This window comes from Ictalurus punctatus, chromosome 13, assembly GCF_001660625.3.
Source record: "Ictalurus punctatus breed USDA103 chromosome 13, Coco_2.0, whole genome shotgun sequence".
NCBI lineage: Eukaryota > Metazoa > Chordata > Actinopteri > Siluriformes > Ictaluridae > Ictalurus > Ictalurus punctatus.
This window is the reverse complement of record NC_030428.2, coordinates 6,389,215-6,408,896: the sequence shown is the minus strand read 5'-3', so window position 1 is coordinate 6,408,896 and position 19,682 is coordinate 6,389,215. Positions and strand designations below refer to the sequence as shown.

The 19,682-nt window shown below is 40.6% G+C and overlaps 2 protein-coding genes across 4 annotated transcripts; one reads left to right on the top strand and one right to left on the bottom strand.

Annotated features, from left to right (window-relative positions):
- Nucleotides 1-2,983: 2,983 nt before the first annotated feature.
- On the top strand, nt 2,984-19,080 carry LOC108274303 (5'(3')-deoxyribonucleotidase, mitochondrial). 3 transcript variants are annotated; one of them, XM_053684972.1, is made up of 6 exons: nt 2,984-3,911; nt 5,860-5,960; nt 6,351-6,411; nt 6,501-6,615; nt 7,011-7,151; nt 16,025-19,080. In XM_053684972.1, exons 1-6 carry the CDS (start codon nt 3,633-3,635, stop codon nt 16,159-16,161), a joined length of 834 nt encoding a protein of 277 aa, XP_053540947.1. In that variant the 5' UTR covers nt 2,984-3,632; the 3' UTR covers nt 16,162-19,080. The 3 variants fall into 3 exon arrangements, with proteins under 3 accessions (XP_053540947.1, XP_053540948.1, XP_017339890.1); XM_053684973.1 differs by having other exon boundaries at nt 7,011-7,170; nt 16,025-16,162; XM_017484401.3 differs by lacking the exon at nt 7,011-7,151.
- Nucleotides 8,757-13,176, bottom strand: LOC128634444 (E3 SUMO-protein ligase ZBED1-like). Its single transcript, XM_053684970.1, has 2 exons — nt 10,658-13,176; nt 8,757-10,016 (listed from the first exon to the last, which is right to left on the bottom strand). Exons 1-2 carry the CDS (start codon nt 11,685-11,687, stop codon nt 9,868-9,870), a joined length of 1,179 nt encoding a protein of 392 aa, XP_053540945.1. The 5' UTR covers nt 11,688-13,176; the 3' UTR covers nt 8,757-9,867.
- Nucleotides 19,081-19,682: the final 602 nt, after the last annotated feature.

The window sequence follows — 19,682 nt, the reverse complement described above, 5'->3', positions numbered from 1 at the left end:
CCATCGTAATTCTGGAAGCAGCTGGAATTCTGTCCGTTTACATTCCCATTCCCATCATTTTTCTAGTTATTATTACCTGCTAGTATGGTACTAGCCATTAAGCTACCATGAGGTAAGCTCCAGTATTAAGATTTTTTAAAATCTTTTTTTAAAATCTTTTTTTAAAATCGGAACAGATGGCCTAGCCTTCGCTCCCCACAAGCATCAGTGAGCCTTGGGTGCCCATGGTCCTGTCGCCGGTTCACTGGTTGTCTTCCATGGTAGGTATTAACCACTGCATACTGGAAGCACTTCACAAGATCTGACATTTTGGAGATGCTCTGACCCAGTCGTCTAGCAATCACAATTTGGAACTTGTCAAAGTTGCTGAGATCCTTACACTAGACCATTTTCCCTGCTTCCAACACATCAACTTGCTGTCTAATATATCCCCCCTCTTGACAGGTGCCATTGTAATGAGATATTCAATGTTATTCAAATTCCTGTCAGTCAGTCTGTGTGTTTGTTTACATTAGAATTTCAGATCCTAACAGTAAAATATATCAAATCTGTAATGTCATAAAATCTACAAAAATATAAATTGCTACATAGGCTAAAGACTTATATAATGTCTGTGATAAATGTATAGGTTTTGTAAAATAGGATTTGTATTGTGTATTTAGGATATATGTATTACTATAATGTATAGTTATTAAATTTATATATATTAACTTTTTTGGCTAGACATATTAGTGCTATTGTGAAGTGTGTGTGATGGCTATTTTTTTATGATTATGAAATACAATATACTTTTTTTATTAATTAATGATTGCTTTATTGGCATGTTCTCCCCGTGCTGCGGGGGTTTCCTCTGGGTACTCCGGTTTCCTCCCCCAATCCAAAGACATGCATGGTAGGCTGATTGGCGTGTCTAAAATGTCCGTAGTGCATGAATGGGTGTGTGAATGTGTGTATGTGTTTGTGTGCCCTGCGATGGATTGGCACCCTGTCCAGGGTGTACCCCGCCTTGTGCCCGATGCTCCCTGGGATAGGCTCCAGGCTCCCCCGTGACCTTGAAAAGGAGTAAGCGGTTGAAGATGGATGGATGGATGGATGGATTGCTTTATTGCATTTTTTAAAATAATCAATTGACAATTATTTTTCATGCAAAACAAATGTCTCAAGTGTCTCTTTCTTATAATACTACAAGCACTTCTCATTGGTTTCTCATATAATTACAATGTTGAAATACACCTTCAGTTGAAACCTCTGTGTTCAGAAGTAATTGTGCTGTTTTCCTCCCACAAGTATTTAACGACATGGACATTGTTTAAATTCTAATAAGCAAAAATATTCCAACCTGTCAAATCTACATAAATAAGAAGCTGCTATTATAACACAAAATAAACTGGTAAATCCCAATCTGTAATTTTACTGAAGAAACAAGTGACTGTAGCATGTTGGCCAATTTATTAGTTTACAGGTCTTCTTCTTATTATTATTGTGTCAAGGTTCCACTTCATATTAATTTCACCCAGTAGGCGGCGGTCTCGATAGCCCTGTACGTCATGTCGCACAGGTCACGCGCTGTGCAGGAATGTGGACACGCGGGGCACGCCAACAGGTGCACCATCGTTTGTGGCACTGATCCGCAGGATTGGCCAGGAAGCAGTCCCCATCTGGCCATATTCTCCCTGCAGCGGCCGACTTGTGTTCTTAGTCTGTTTAGCGCCCTCCATATTGGCCACGGTTATTTGTGCCTAGGTGGCAGGTCTTCGGTGGGTCGCACATAGGGGTCGGGCGGGGGCCCTTGTCCCGCCAGAACTAGCAGCGTGCCTTGTACGGGTCACCCGACAGAGGGCTCGTGCACCTCGTGAAGCTCCTGCGGCTCCTTAGGTGGGCAGGAGGCAAGCGGTGTTTGTGCAGCGGGTGTCGCGGGTCCTTGCTCCTGCTTCCGCTTCTCGATGGCACAGGCAACCTCTCTCCGGATCTGTGAGATGAGGAAACAATGAGGAAATTGTGAGATGACCCTGACTCAAGAGACTTTAATCCTCTGAGGAACCCATCCTCTTCTGGGTGACAGCAAATTATAAAGCATTACAGTTACATACAGTGGGGGAAATAAATATTAGGCGCATCAACATTTTTTTTAGTAAAAATATTTCCAATGAAGCTATTCACATGATATTTTCACCAGACATCAGTATTAACACAAGAAATCCAGAAATTCACAGCATTAAAGTCCATAAATAAAGTGTGTAATAAAGTGGAATGACACAGGAAAATTCGTATTGAACACACTAAGTGAAATTTATTTAATACTTAGTGAGGAAGCATTTGTTTGTAAGGACAGCTTCAAGGTGTTAATGTATGAAAAAATTAATGGGTCGCAGTATTCAGGTGTGATTTTGACCCGTTCTTCTAAACATATTGTCTTTAAATCTTGTTCAATTGGATTCAAGTCAAGGTGATTGACTGGGTTTTATGTAATATATATGGCTTTAACAGCTCTGATTTAAACCATATTCTTTGTCCACAAAACTGCTGGCTTTCATTCTCAAATTTCCTTAAGCAGCGTTTATTGTGTTATACTATAAAAGTACAAGCAATATAATAAAAAAAAATTCCAGTTAGTTTGGTGTCTAACAGATTAATTGAACATTCAGAAACCGAAAAGAATGCAGTCGAATGTCAAATAAAACTACTTTTTATTTTTGTTTATTTTTGACCAAGATAATATGCGATTGCATAATATATTATTAAATAAAGTTAATAAACGTATCCATCGAAGAGAAATTAGTTGTATTCACGTTGTCTTGACATTATTGTTATCTTAACACACATCACATCAGCAGCCAGCATGGTCTATAATCCTTGTGACACGCATATCCATTTTTTCCAGCAGGTTATAAAAAGATACATGAATGAATAAAGCGAGTTACAGACATTCTCTCTGGTAAAAGAAAAGCATCTCTACACGGACTTGCGTTTGTTCCATTCTATGTGGGCCCCTTCCAAAATGGCGGACGCGTTGACGTATTGCAGTAGCAAGCAATAGCGGCTAATGTGGAACATACAGTTAGTTAGTTCTACGGAAACGCAGTACAGCTCACCAAGATTAAGCTATTTTTGGTGTTAAAACCACCTAGAAACAGCAGGGACAAAAGAACAGTGAGCTAAAGTTGAAGTGAGAGTACTGAGGGTGGTGGGAGCTACACCGCTGACATATTGAATGACCGCAGAGAGAGAGAGAGAGAGAGAGAGAAACACAAACTGCACTGCTGTAAACAAGCCCAAACCCCAGCGGTACACACACAGACACCGGGCGAATGCCTGGAGAGGTCAACACCATTTCTCCATTCTGAACTTCACTAAACTCGGTCTAACAACAACAGAATCGTGCGGTTGCAGAACACAGAGCAGGAGCGGAGTGAAACTGCGGCACACAGGCTGAGTTTACCCGGCTACAGGACCACAGCAGCGGGGGAGGGAGAGGGACCGGCACCGCCGCTCCCACAGTCATTCAGTGCTAAACAATTCAATGAAAAGCGACTCTGTGTTAAAGCACAACAAAAGAGCAGGTGTAAAGAGAACATCTCCACAGATCTCTGTGGGCTGACCGCGGTGAGGGAGGGAGTTAAAGCCCGGACACGATGGCGCTGGAGCTGCGGAGAAGGACCGCGCGGCTGCTGCTGCACCACCACCACCACCACCGAGGCGCTGGGTTGTCTCTCCGCAGGAACTGTGCGGGAAAGTGCCCCAACACCAGGCTGCGCGTCTTGCTCGACATGGACGGCGTTCTTGCGGATTTCGAGGGGGGATTTTTAAAGAAATATAGAGAGAGATACCCGAACGAGCCGTACATCAGCCTGGAGGAGCGCAGAGGGTTTTGGGTGTCGACTCAGTACGGAGAGCTGAGAGCAGACCTGTGTGTAAGTGTGTGTTTATTTCCTCAACACAAACACTCCGTTTATTGTTATTATTATTTATGATATAAATTCCACCCTGAAACAAATTGGATTTGTTCACATTGCAACGCTTGTGATGTTTGTTAGCGGTCGTGTCCCGCGGTGACGTCACAGGGCGACAGCGTTTAACAGGAGAATAGGTTCATGTATGGTTTGAACCCCCTGAAGTATTTTCCAGTTCCAGATGATTCCTCATGGATCATTAACATACAGTACACAGTGCAGTTTATACATACATTTTATAAACATGAGATGAGATTGATATTCAACTTTATTGATACACTTACAGAGACAATGAAATTATAGTGCACATGTAAACAATGGTATTGAAATCTAAATTTAGATAACATTTTATTGGCTGCATACTTTTGAGAAGCAGGATGAACCAAACCATTTTTATGTTTCTGTTTGAAAGTGTGCTCACTACAGAATTCAATTCTGTACCAAAAGTATTGAAGGTAACTTTACAAGAAACAAACAGAAATATGCAGAGAAGTAAGAAAAACACTGAAACCTCACTGGCAACAATGTAACATGGTGTCCAAATAAACAACATTGTTTGTTGGATATTGAGGTGAAGTGTGTTGAAGTACCACAGATTTATTGCAGGAGGTGATTTAATTTCATTTAATTTAATAGCTGGCTGGAGGTTCTTCACTATTACTGCTGTCTTAATTTAATACATTTCAGTGGAACTGTCATAAAGGTATATATATATATATATATATATATATATATATATATATATATATATATATATATATATATATATATATATATATATATCAAGATTGGTTGGTGGTAGATCTTGCTTTTTAAATCAAGCTTTACTGAAATTATTTAAATGCATTTCCACTTCATATGTCCTTCGCACATACATATTTACACACATTCACACCTAGGGGTAATTTAGTGTAGACAATCCACCTGCCGACGTTTGTAGGAGGTGGGAGGAAACCGGAGGAAGCCCACAAAGACATCCAGAACCTCCATACAGATGGTAATCCGAGCTCAGGATCAGACCGTGGACCCCTGCTGTACAACCATACTGCCCTCCACACATATATGATCAGATTTTTTCCACTCAATATTTGTCTTCTCACAGCAAAGTAGGGACTTTGCTTATTTTGCTTATATCTTTATTGCGGAAAACTGCATTTAACTGAATTTTACCCTGTTAAAAAAGGGCAATATCATGTATAGTGAATACACTTGGAAATATTTACCATGTACTGTACATAGGCTACCCTGCCTCAGGAGAAGGCTGCTGTCCCATATGGAAATGTAATATGTGGTAATTTTACAAACCTCATTAGGTGTGTACTGGTAGTTGGTTTGATATTCAGTAAAGACAGTATTGTCAGTAGTCCTGCACTTCCACTATGTTGAAATAAACACTGTCCCAAAAGGAACACGGCATAGACACTTTACTAAGGATACCAAGTTATCCATAGATACCTTTCTGTGAAAACATTTGCACAGTGTATTGCATGCATCATTCTGAGTGAAGAATTCAGATCAACAGATGAGATTGTAATGGGAGTTTGAAGACCATGGTGGAGACAAAAGCTTTTCCAATCACTCCAACTGTGGAGAATGTTTACAGATGTAATTCTTCTAGCTTTCACTGTCTCATAATTTCTGTCTTATTTAATTTAATATCTGACTTATTATTTAGAGTTTAAAGTAACAAGTATATTTGTGTATGTATTTGTATAAAATTTGGATGTATGATTGCATTGAAGGGAGTCTGCAAAGCTTCCTGCTCGGTTCATTGGTTGCCCAACACAAATACAATATCATGATAATATTGTGATCTTAATATAATAGACCTTTAGACATTTGTAGTGATATGATGCTTCAATATGATATGCGTAATAGATACAGGGCAGTGGTTGTGTGGTGTTCACAGGATAAAGCCATCAGCATTTGGGAGTCCAAGAACTTCTTCATGGAGCTCGAACCTCTACCAGGAAGTGTGGAGGCTGTGAAGGAGATGGCCAAGATGAAGAAGTAGGCACAAATTACACGCCATCACTTTGAAGAGATTAAACTCAAAACTTGCAGCTGAGAACGGCATTAACTGTAAAATAAATAATAATAATAAATTATACGTACAATAATATTTTGTTATTTCTGGTAGCCTTATAGTTTTTACTCCTGAACTTTCCTCTCACAGAACACATTTTTAATAAGTTTGTCATTAGAGCCAAGTTGGCATTATTTGTAAGCTGCTTGTTTTTGAGAGATCTTATCAAACCCATTCAAATTACACAACCAGTCAAACTGCCTAATATCTTATTAAAACGGAATAATAAGTATAATGGCTGTTATAATGGCAGGTTATGATTTTCAGCACTGTACCAAACTTTTACATTTGGGCCCCTGCTCTTTTTCAACCAGTACAGATGTCTTCATTTGCACCAGTCCAATTAAACACTATGCCCACTGTCCATACGAAAAGGTAAGTTTTTCTTTCTGCTGTTCTGTGATAGAAATAACTTCTTTTTCTGTTGTTCATTTGCATAATGACCGGTGTGTGTGTGTTTTCAGTATGCATGGGTAGAGAGACACCTGGGCCCCGACTTCCTGGAGAAGGTTATTTTGACCAGAGACAAGACAATCGTGAGTGGAGACATCCTCGTTGACGACAAGCCGGACATCCTTGGTAGGATAAGGGTTTCTTTTTTCTTTTTCTTTTTTTTACACCCAGAACTGTACACTCATTATGTATCTAACACATCACAGACAAAATTACAAAACATTTTCTCAGATATATCTATGAAGGTTGTCATCCAGGTCATGTTGAATGTTTGCCCCCTAGTGGAATAACAGAGACTAGCTCTTTTTTCAAATATTTCAATTTAATTATTCAATTCAATTCAGTTTGATCTGTATTGCGTGTTTAACAATGGACATTGTCCCAAAGCAGCTGTACAGAAATATATAAATTCAGTATATAGATTTTATTTGTATGAATTTATCCCTACTGAGCAAGTCAGAAGTGACCATCATGTGAAGAAAAACTCCCTGAGATAATATGAGGATTCTTTACTGCTTCAGGGCCTGGGCAACTTGCAATTATTGAAAGAAACGTGAATTCTGCTCTCTACCAGAAAATCCTAAGGCAGAATGTCTGGTCTTCAGTCCATAAATCCAACCGCGACTGGATTATGCAGCAAGACTCTGATCAAAAGCATGAGAGTAAGTCCTAGTCCTAGAAGTAAGTGAAAGACTGATCTCCAGATATCAGAAGCATTTGTTTTCCGTATTGCTGCTAAAGTTGGCACAAACAGATTTTAAGTTTAAGGGAGCAATTAGTATTTCATATTGCTGACAGTGTAATGGTCTCACACTGGCTGGAGGGTTGGTATCCTTGTACAGAAGTTTTATTGAATCCAAAATGACAGACAGAGGGATGGTCAAAAATAGGCAAAGGTCAAAAAGCCAAAATAGACAGTCCGAACAGGCAACCAAGACAAAAACAGTAATCCAATAAATGTGAAGTGAAGAAACAGGCATGTGGTCATAACATGAGGCAGCCTAGTAACAATAGGGTAAATGTTCAGTAAGGCAGGTGAACTGGCTATACTTCGGAATGTGCTGCTAGCATGCCTGGATCTTTATGGCTAGCAGAAAGGAAGTGACTGTAGAAGGAAGTGGAATGTGATCAGTATTCAGGTGAGGGCTCCCTCTGGCTCCTTCTCTTCTATGCCTGGGCCATCCCTTTGGTCTGGGTGCTGGGTGGTGCAGGGTGTGTGCGGTGGAAGTCGTGGATCACAGAAGGGTCCAGAATGTTCCCGGCAGTTAACCCAGTATCTCTCCTCAGGTCTGTAGCCCTCTCAGTCCTCCAAGTATTGAATTCTCCCCTCTCGTCTTGAATTCATGATTACCTTTATCAGGTATGCTGAGGCTCAATCAATCTCTAAGGGAGGTGAAGGTTCAGGTTCCATGGATTCAGGGCCAGGTGCAGGGTGGGCCGGTTTCAGCAATGAGACAAATGAAGGAGAGATCCGGTAGTTAGCAGGAAGCTCTAGTCTATAGGTCACAGGATTTATTTGTCTCCTGATAAGAAATGGACCTACATACCTGGGACTGAGCTTCCTGCTGGGCAGCTGTAGATGCAGGTCTCTCGTGGATAGCCAGACCCTCTGGCCTGGCTGGTAGTTGGGGTGGGGATGCCTCCGGCGGTCTGCCTGGATCCGTTGAGCACGAATGGCCCGTTGGGGCCTCACATGAGCGCTGTCCCACACCTTCTCGTTCCTCCTGATCCAGTCATCCACCACTCTTACTGCAGATGGTTCCCCAGACCAAGTGAACAAGGCCGGTTGACAGCCCAGCACACATTAAAAGAGGGTAAGTCCTGTGGATGAATGGGTTAATGAATTTTGGACGTTTTCGGTCCATGGGAGAAATTCACTTCACCTCTGTTGTTCTCGGCTACAGTAGGACCTGAGGTAGCACCCTATCTCCTGGTTCAGTCTTTCCACTTGTCTATTAGCCTGTGGGTGGATAGCCTGAGGTTAAGCTTACACTAGGGCTGGACGATATGGCCAAAATGTATATCATGATATATTTCTTAATTTCAGTCGATACGATATAATTCCGATATCGATATGAACAACATAAATCCTCAGAAAAACTGCCAAGGATGCCCACAACAGATGTCTGTACCTTCAAACTTCTGTAAACTTCTCCTCCTATAAAACTATATAGTAATTTAGATATAAAAATGGCACAAATAAATGAACGTTCACCTTTTATTTGAATTTAACCTCCATACAAACAAGAAATGTGAAATCACCATCAAATAAACATAAAACTCTCACCTTTGTCAATATTAATATCTTTCACTTTAAACTACAACATAAGCTGATTATTTTATTCTTATAGACTGAAATTAAAGTGCTTCAGCCAGGATAAAAAAAATATGAAAAATGCTCAGAGTTGCTGAAGAAAACAGAAAAAGTGTGAGCAATAACAACTACACATGTTGCTGGGGCAGGGACATTGTTGGGGGTTGATGACACCCCATGACAGGCTCTAGAGGTTTCTGGCAAGAAATACAAGCTGGTCTACGTTATCTGGCTTCAAAGATGCCCTTTTACATGTGACAATATTGCCACCTGTACTAAAAACCCTCTCAGAGGGGGAGCTTGTGGCTTGAATATACAAATAATGTTTTGCCAGTTGGCTTACTCTGGGGAAGTTCTTATGAGAGACTTTCCACCAATCCAGAGCATTTGAGTCAATTTCAGCATCTGGAGACGGAAGGTAGTTGCTGAGCTCCCTCTCAACTGCCTGCTGTACACTCAAGCCTTCTGTATTGGTACTGGTGGACCTGTTTGCAAGAAAGCTAGCCAGAGACCGCTTTGTTTTCTTGGCTGGTGTCACTGCTGCAGAAGCATCTCCCATGGCTTCTTCTCTGGAATCCTCTTCCTTTACCACAACAGCTCTCTCTCCCTTCAGCATCTCCAACACAGCTTTCTCTTTGATGTATTCTCTCTTCTCCTCCTGAGTGTACTGAAGCTTGAATCTTGGGTCAGCGAGGCATGCCAGGTCAAGTGGATCATCCGTGGCTGGGTCATCATACTTTTCATTCAGGTATCCCATCACTGTTGTCTTTATGGTCTTGGAGAGGTCTGTGTCATCCTCTGCTTCCTTCAAGATGGAGGTGTTGAAGAGGTGCATCACTGGTTTTAGGAATGACACACTGACATAGGACTCACCGGACAAAGCATCGGTGAATTCAAGGAGCGGGCTTAGAGCTGCATCTATAGACACTAAAACGTCCACATCTTGCCAAGTAGGAACCAGCGACCTGGTCTTCTTGTCTTTTGAGAGGACCTCTGTGATGGCCCTTTTCTGCTCCAGAACCCGCCTCACCATTTGTTGACGGGAGCCCCATCTTGTTGGGGTTTCACTGATGAGCTTGTGCTGTGGCAAGTGATACTCCTCCTGAGCAGCTGCAAGGTCCCGTTTCTTCTTCCAGGAGTATGAGAAGGCAGCCACCACCTTTTTTACAGACCCCAACTGCTCTGTCCACTCGCTTGTCTTGGTGAACTTTCTCTGTACACAGAGAGAGAAAAAAATATTGCAATATATAGTTCTCATTTGTATTTTAACTACAAAATTTGATTTATTTATATTATTCTTACAGCAAAATCACAATTCTTCTGCTTATGTGCATTTTGTTGTTTTTATTTCACACCTGATTTGGCAAAGTAAACATCTGTTTCCATGCCAGTAAAACACCTTTGAATCTTATTAATATAACTGCTGTACGTATAAATCCATACAAATATGTATGTCTTAATTAAAGAATAAATGAATAGCCTATTCAGTCACTTAAACTGGGGGAATGAAATCACATGAAATCATAGCCTACACAACACAGAGCACCTCAACACAAGTGTTTTAATTATCAAATCAAATGCACATTATAACACATGCTCAATGAACTTCTTATGACATGGCATGCAACAACCACATAGCAAGCATAAAATTGTGTGAATATAAACAAATATAAAGAATATAAAAATAGCTGTCAAAAACATACAAGCACTGATAAGCTACGTTTAGGTTAGGCCTATTTTGTGTTAAGCATATCGCCTATTTGTTACTGCAATGATTGTAGTAATATATCCTCATGCCATAAGCAAAATAACTTAACATAATACTCAAATGTATATTAACTGTGTATAATTTACCAATAGCGGAGTTCAGTCGGTGCCCGAAGCATTGTAGCCTTCTCCATCTGTTCAACTCAGCGGCTTTAATGATATTGGTCCTGCTATCTGTGGTGATGCAGACCTGGCGCTCCTCGCTGAGTCCCCAGGAGGCTAGCGCGTCTGTAAGTCCGGCTGCAATTGCTTCGCCCGTGTGATCCTCGGGAAAGTAAACCGTCTGGAGGCATAAGCTGACAAGCTTCCAATCTTGGTCAATAAAGTGGACCGTCAGGCTCAAGTATGGTTCCGAGGTTCGGCTTGACCACAGGTCAGCTGTGGTCGCAAAATATGACCTTGACTTCAGTTGCTCCTGCACCCTTTCCCTAACTTCACCATAAAGTGTAGGTATAGCTGTGCGGGAAAAATATTTCAGGCCAGGGAGGTCGTATCTGGGGTCGATGACTGACATCGTTTTCCTGAAGCCCACATTTTCTACAGTACTAAACGGCATCATGTCCTTAGTCAAAAAGTTTGTGACAGCCTTAGTAATGTCTTTATATCGTTTAGACTGTTTGTCCTGAGGCATGAATGCAGCGATCCGCGTTTGCTGCATCGGTTTCTCTTTTGACACAGCTGGTGATGGAGATGTGGGTCCCGGTGATATTTCAGAGACAGGTTGGCTTAAACCTTTATAATGCCTCATCTTCTGACTCTCAGAATATTCTATCGGGTGGAACTGCTTCAGATGGTGGAACAGATTTGATGTGTTCCCGCTGCTAGTCGGCACCACTCTCCGGAACATTTTGCAGCGCTCTGAAACCTGAAGTTTATCAGAGCTTAGATAGGCAAACCACTTCCATACCACCGAATTAGTCTTTCCTCTCTTATCGACTATTTCGTCTGCTTTCTCTTCACTTGTGGAAGCTCGCTCAGTCGCATTTGTATTGTGGTCAGGGGTACTCATTTTATAGCTAAAACTTGCCGTGTTGGAGCTTACCCTAACACTGCCGAGCACTGGCTGCGTGCCTGTGGTGTACGTCATCACGCACGTAGCTAATTGTGTTCTGCTCATTCTCCTCGGCTTGAATACAACGAACTGACTCCTGCGCCCTGAACGTCAGTCAGTGACAAATGTTTTAATGTATATCGAAATATAGGAAATGTGTTTAAAAATCATATCACCGTTATTGAAAAAATTTATGTCGCGATATATATTGATATTGAATTATTATCCAGGCCTAGCTTACACTAATGTCCAATTGCTTACAGAAGGCCTGCCATGTGGGCCCCGGTCCATGACAAGGGCCTTACACTCGGAACACTTGATGGAAAAGCGTGATGCCCATTTCCATGGTTGTAGGAAGACCTTTCAGGGGAATAAGGCGACAAGCTTTAGAGAAATGATCAGTGATTACCAGAATCATGGTGAAGTTGTTGGAGTAGGTAGATTCGTGATGAAGTCTACTGATCGATGAGACCAGGGTCTCTGAGGAATGGGTAGGGGCTCTAGAAGCCTGGCAGGCAGTTCTCCGGGTGTTTTCGACTGGGCACATACAGGACAAGAATTGACATGTGGTAATGTCTTTGTTTATGTTTGACCACCAAAATGAGTTGGTGGTCAAAACCATAATGCGTATTAGGGTTATAGTTCACTGAATAACTTGATGTCCAGCGCTGAGAGAGGTGTGGACCATTGGATGACCTGTTGTCAGACACTGCCTGGGACATACTGCTTGGTTGGTGGCCATTGAGGCGGAGGAGGATCTGTTTGTTTTCCCGTTGTATCCAAGTTAGGACCGTTTTTGTGTGTTGGATGTGTTGTTGCTTGGTTTGGGAATAGATGATGTCAACAATGTATGCTAGGGCTGCACGATTATGGCCAAAATTATAATCATGATTATTTTGATAAATATTGAGATCATGATTATTTATCACGATTATTCATTGATTTTAGGGACAACATTTCTATTGCACTTTCACAATTAAATAAACAGACCGCTGCTTTCACCTCCATGTTGTGCTACGTTCCTGCTACTGTACAAATCTTTGCATCAAATTAGACTGATCCTTAAAGTGCATCATCTCGTAGAAGCAAAATATAAATAAAATTGTACCCAAAATATAGGATAAATAAAAATAAACATTCCATCAATCAAATGAAAATATGCAATCAAATATAACAATATGCAACCAAATAAACAATTCATGTGTATGCATAAGTGTTTACAGGAGGAGAGACGCAGCCAAATCACCCAATAGAGTGGTACAGGGATGACGTCATTTTGTACAGGAACCCAAAAGTTAGCATCACACCGGTTCCCTCGACAAAAACCCAATAGGATTTTCCCATAGGCTTTTGGATTATTGCAAAAAATAAGCTCTGTGATCAACACAAGTTTACAATGCTAACACGTTTTGTCCATCAAGATAATTTTCACAAATGAACACAACTTTTATGAAGTTTGAAGCCTAAATACAATCGCCAGAAATAAACAGCTAACCGTGTGCTGTAAACGAACTACACCACGGTCACTCGACTTCAACGTCACCATCACCAAGCTTCTCACAACTTTCCCAAACTGTATTTAAAACATTTTCCATAATACGGATTTACTCTGTGGATGAATCTTCATCCACATTTTTTGGAAATTGTGCACAGCACACCTGAACCAGTTTATCTGCAAAGTTTTTTCCTATTCGGCGAAATGAAGTTTAATGTCCCCGACAACCTCTGTAGTCCCATTTATCAACTGGTTAGTGTCATGATTTCCCCTCGTGCAGAGCGCTGGAGCTTGAGCACTAAAATGCTAACTCGTTTCCGGGTTTTGGCGTTAGAAAATGACGTCATCCCTGCGCCACTCTATGGTGATTGGCTGTAAGTGTAGGAAGCGCTTGATTTGATCTGCAGCGGAGTTTTCTATGATCGGAGGATGAACTTTAAACATCAATATCGCAGTCATTCATGTAATCGTGGGCAGTCAAAATCATAATCGCGATCGATATCCGATTAATTGTGCAGCCATAATGTATGCAGTGACGTACTAGTTCAAGAGGTCTCGGAAGATCTCATTGATGAACGTCTGGAAGACCACAGGCACATTAGCAAGGCCATATGGCATAACCTGGTATACATGGTGCCTCCTAGTGTTCAGGAAGGCAGTTTTCCATTCATCCCCTTCTCGGATACGAATGAGGTTATAGGTGCTGCGTAGATTGAGTTTGGTGAAGATACGTGCCTCCTGGAGTTGTTCTAGTGCTGCGGGGATGAGAGGAAGTGGATATCTGTTCTTGATGGTAATTGCGTTAAGACTTCAGTAATCAATGCATGGTCTAAGTCCACCATTTTTTATCCACAAATAAAAACCCCACCACTGCTGGAGATGGATATGGATGGAGGGATGGATAAAGCCTGATGCTAGGGCTTCTTCAATGTAGTCTTCCATAGCCTGTGTCTCAGGACGTGAAACGGGGTAGGCTTTGCTCTTGGGAGGTACCGAATTTGGGAGCAGTTCGATGGCACAGTTCTATGGATGATGGAGAGGTACCTAAGTTGCTTTTGCCTTGCTGAAGACCTCTGAGAATTCTGAGTACTCGGCTGGAATAACAGTGGGCTTTCCACACTCGTTGTGAAACATGGCAGTACTGAGACCATCCGCGGAGTTTGCCTTGATTCCAGGAGATGGTGGGGTCACAAGTAGTTAGCCCGGGATGACCGAATATGATCTGGTTCTTGGGAGATGAGATAACGTAGAAGGAGATCTTAAGTGTGAAAGAGTCCAACTTGGAGAGTGATGGGATATTCTGTTGATTTATACCTGGTCCTATGGGTTTGTTGTCCACCGCAATGACATTAATGGACGGGATGCATGGCATGGTAGGGATTTTGAGTTTCTGAACAAAGTCATTGTGGATAAGATTGACAGTGGCCCCGGAATCTACTAGCACTGAAACCAAGTGGATGGTATTAGAAAACTCAATAGAGACGAAGAGGGTGAAATTATGACGGAATGGAGTAAAAGAGTATTTGTTACTCACCCTTTTCTTTGAGGTGCTGTTGGGCTTGTTGGGGCAGGTATCGCTGTGATGGTAAGGTTGATCACAATAGAAGCATAGGTGGGTCTGGAGACGGCAATGTCATTCTTCAGATGAAACCCTAGCGTAGCTAATATCGGGTACAGCAAATCTTACAGATTCAGCTCTGGCTTGTGGGAGCGATTTGAATGCATCAGGTTAAATGTTCATTGGCTGCTTGTAGATTAGCGAGTTGGCCTTGAAACCCTCGTAGCACCTCGCTCTGATATGTGTAGGCCTACTGGTGCTGGGCAACTTCAGCTAGATCCATTTCAGGCGAAGTATTCTGTAATGGTCTCACACTGGCTGGAGGGTTGGGATCCATGTGCAGAAGTTTATTCAATCCAAAACGACAGATAGAGGAATGGTCAAAACCAGGCAAAGGTCAAAAAGCCAAAATAGACAGTCCGAACAGGCAACCAAGACATAAACAGTAGTCCAGTAAGCGTGAAGTCAAGAAACAGGCATGTGGTCATAACATGAAGCAGTCTATAAACTATAGTGTAAATGCTCGGTAAGGCAGGTGAACTGGCAGTAGTGACTGTAGAAGGAAGCGGAGGGTGATCAGTATTCAGGTGAGGGCTCCCTCTGGTGGTTGGAAGATGCAGGTGTTACAAATAGGTGTTGGCTAACTTTTTTTGCTTCAGTAAAAAATGAAAACGGTGTAGTGTGTTTGCTCAGATTGCTTTTGTTTTATGTTAAATTATTTATTATGAGATGTACACAAAAACAAAATCAGGATGGGGCAATAAATAAATGTCTTGCATGTTCAGAAAAGAAAGAAAGAACTCTCACATCTGAATTCATTTCCCACTTATAGTGCACTCTGTCACTCCCATTTGCTTTGTTTACACTATTGTGATGTCGCTGTGTAGCCAATCATGTTCTTTCATTCTTAACAAAAAATCCTACACACTTCAGCTTTAGGCCTCAGTACACAAAATATAAAGATAATTTGTAGTAATACTAAAGCTGTGGCTCAGATGGTAGAGCGGGTTGTCCACAACCAGGGTTGGCGGTTCGATTCCCGGCCCACGTGACTCATATGCCGAAGTGTCATTGGTCAAGACACTGAACCCCAAGTTGCTCCCGATGGCAAGTTAGCACCTTGCATGACAGCTCTGCTACCTTTGGGGGTGTGTGTGTATGTGTGAATGAATGAATGAATGAATGGGTGAATGAGAACCACTGTAAAGCGATTTGTAGAGCCACTAAGGTTAAAAAAGCGCTATATAAGTGCAGACCATTTACCATGTTATGTCAAACAGTTGTCTTGACTTTCCCATACTAGATATTTTCAGCTATAGAATTAAACTCTCTGGCGCCGTTCTGCTGCAGGTGTGGAGCCCAATCCATCCTGGGAACATGTTCTTTTCACTGCCTGCCACAACAAGCACCTGCCTGTCAGCACCACCCAGCGGCGCCTCCTGTCCTGGGCAGACAACTGGAGGGACATCCTGGAGGGCAAGTGCTAGTGAGAGCCTGGTGTACCTCATCATGTTCTCACCAATGGTCAACCTCAGGGGACCAGCAGGAATAGCACAGAAGATAGCAGTGGTGTAAGAAATCATTGCACTGTAACACAGTTCTTCTCTGTTTGGTCCAAATTTCAAGCTTGAAACACTGCATGAAAAGAAGCCAGGTTTATAAGTATGGGACATATATGAGAGGACACAAGCCTGAGACAGTTCATGAAAAAAATGAGAAAGATGCATCAACTTGCGTAGTGACATTTGAAAGATGTCATATTCATATATATATATATATATATATATATATATATATATATATATATATATATATATATATATATATAGATATATATATATATATATATATAGATAGATATGGGAAACAATCAAGGGTAGATGAATATGAACATGTCTCTGACATGATGCAGATTACATGATGATCATTTAAAACATACGATAATTGTGTAACAACAATAATTCCTTCTTATTGTTAACTAATCAAAAATGATTACTCCTTATTGATTTTCTTTGGAGACCCTATAGAGGGCCAATTTTCATTGAACATAAACTGCCTCAGAGCTAGATTTTATCACATTTTAAGTCATGCATAAGAAAGGGGGAACCACAGCACTATATGGTTCTTTCTTGTTTTAGTGCACAAACATACTTTTATGGTACAGAATACGTGTTTTGTAAAACATTATTATTGAATATAATTCTTTTTTTGAAAGTGCATACATATAGATAGATATGAATTATTCGCTGTATAAAAGATGTGTATGAATTTTGACACATTAGTCAGATTTAAAAAATATATCAGCATAAAAGTGCCTAGAGGAAAATATGTCACAAAGTAAGCTGAAGGTGCATGCACTGTTTATTAGTTACATCCCTTAATACACGAGTCTTTGAGCTTAATTGTGAATCCTGTGTGTGTGAGCACCGAGGTAGTTATCACTACAAGCAAGAAAAAGTTTTAACCACAGTGTTCAATGTGACCAGGGTCGGCACATGGCAAAAATAATCATGTGACCTCGTTAGAATATTTCCCCATACAGTACACACAAATAAAATATTGTAATGGTGCGATTGGACTGCTTTAACATCTTGCTAAATACTATATTACTAAAACTCTAACAGATTTATTATTCACAAGCTTTTGAATGTTAAATAGGCTATAATTTTATCCTTACACACAGAGTAAACACCAGTAGCTCTGTTCTATACTTCTGTCTCGTATAAACCTGGAAGGTGAAAGTTATTTTTGTTTCTTAAAAAGTGGTCTAAATTTGACAGCTCTCTGATACATGTGAGGTTCAACATAATTACACTGAAAACACTCTGAAGCCTTCTCTTTCCCCTCAACTACCTCTTTCAAAACTGAGTGTCTGCAAAGGAAAAGGGGCAGGGCTGAGCTTTCTGGGGCGGAGCTCATTGCTAGATCAATGTATGTAGTCAGAATTTTATGGCAACATTATGAATATTTTTTAATTACAAACCACACCTTTAAGGCACGAAAATAACAAGTACATTACGTATCCAAATAAAAATATTGAAGCAGAACTGATCTGCGTACAGGGATAAATGGTTGTAGCTCAGCAACTGTAGTTTTCTGAACTCAAACCATCATGGCTTCTATAGCAGATCCCCAGTTACAGCTTGTTGTGACTAATCACAGCAATTATGTAGATTATTTACCGGAAGGCAAATAAACATTGACAAAGAGATGGGTTTTCAGTTTAGAAGGGACTTTAATACATTTGCACACTCTTTTCTAATTAGTGCGGACACTGCATGTTTTTTAAAAAAAAGTCAGCAAGGAAAACAACATTTAAATAAGATTATGTACTGTGAACTTTGAGCCATGAACTAATCATTAATGGTTCAGCATTGAGAGGTAATGGTTGTTACCATTCCGTCATGTCAACTGTGAGAAACAAATGTTATGTAACTGGACTGTCACAAATTTGAATACCCCTGGCATTGGCTTTAACACCGTGACACTGTAGAACCTACATAGTGCACTATATACCCAAAAAAGAAACACGGTTAATATTCTTCACAACACTTTAAAATCCTGAATAGGATCAAATCTATAGATTGCATACAAACCTAGTTACACTCTTGTATACAATCTGTTCCAGCTGGCAAATGTCTGCATTATGATTGCTGTAGTTTTCATGAGTTTTCATTTACTCAACACTGGTGCTGCTAGTTTTGTTCTACATGTACAGATTTAACACAATTACGAACAGTATTCTGCTCACCTAAGGCCTAAATGTTCACAAATGTTTTTTTTTTCTTTTTGAGAAAACCTTGACATTGTAAACAGAGGTATATACAAGTAGGATGATGATAATCATAATAATACTTAAGTGTGGATATAGTGAGTTGGATTTAATGAATGATTTTTAAACCTTAGGTCAGGTGGTGTTAACAATATAGAAATGTACTGTACACAGAATCCAGCCATGTGGGTATTCTTAACATTTATTTTTCTAAATCATTTACATTTTTTTTATGTTCTAACTTGATCCACTGCGATGTTTTAAATCAGAAATTGACTTGGGATATGGAGTGTTGACTGGTGTCAATGGTTTATGAGAGAATGATTATAGAGAATTTGTTTACAGTGCAAAACCACAAGCATTTGCTGTTTATTCAGAGCTCTAGTGTAAGACTGGCTGCTGCTGTCTTTACATTTGCACTGCCGATGATGCGGCTGTGATGTAAGTAGGACGCAAGCTGTCAGATATTGATCGACAGCCATAATGATCATTAGTCTGGGTGTGAGCCAAGTGTGTGACTCACCTCAATAATGAACGTACTTGGTGCTCTACATCAATCTTGTGTGTCTGTATGAAGTGAAACATGAATCAAAGCCACTCACTCAAGGTTTTAATAAAGAATGCATTCAGTTTACATGCCTGTCTCATTGTTCATTCTGATTCATTCAGCTTTAAAATTTTTTTTTTTTTTTTTTTTTTTAAACCATGTAGGTAAAATTATGACATGCACATTGTATTTCTACCAGAATTTTTATCCCATACACAGACACTTGCATATACTGGAGCAGTACAGAGCTACACAAAGACTTACAGTTTCAGTACAAGAAGTGCAACACAATACAATAACACACAGGATGCCACCAACACCATAGCTACATGCTGGCCATTTTATCATGTGCCAAATACAGATAGTTTATAAGTAAACAGTTACTGACTAATGCTCAGTGTATCGGCCGAGCATCCATCAGTGAACATGGACCACCACTGAGGGAATATCATTTAAAGTAGATGATGGATCTCTGCACAGTAGTGACACTGACCTGGGTGTGTGTATGGTGCTGTCATAAGTGTATCAAGATGATACACTGTTAGGGTGATAAACATCTGTCAACAATAAAAACCCACCTTCTACAGCAGTGCTGTGGCTGTAATCTGAAACTGATGTAGGTTAGAGGATGATTAACACATATTTAACATTTACTGATTTAAGCCTGATTATATTTGAGACATTATCTG

Bases quoted from the DNA above. Each gene is read 5' to 3' on its own strand.
- LOC108274303 (XM_053684972.1), top strand. From the start codon at position 3,633: ATGGCGCTGGAGCTGCGGAGAAGGACCGCGCGGCTGCTGCTGCACCAC. The intron at 5,961-6,350 runs GTAGGCACAAAT...TTTTTCAACCAG, and splicing joins GAGATGGCCAAGATGAAGAA to TACAGATGTCTTCATTTGCA. The intron at 6,616-7,010 runs GTAGGATAAGGG...TTACTGCTTCAG, and splicing joins CGACAAGCCGGACATCCTTG to GGCCTGGGCAACTTGCAATT.
- LOC128634444 (XM_053684970.1), bottom strand. From the start codon at position 11,687: ATGAGCAGAACACAATTAGCTACGTGCGTGATGACGTACACCACAGGC. The intron at 10,017-10,657 runs GTAAATTATACA...CTCTGTGTACAG, and splicing joins CCGACTGAACTCCGCTATTG to AGAAAGTTCACCAAGACAAG.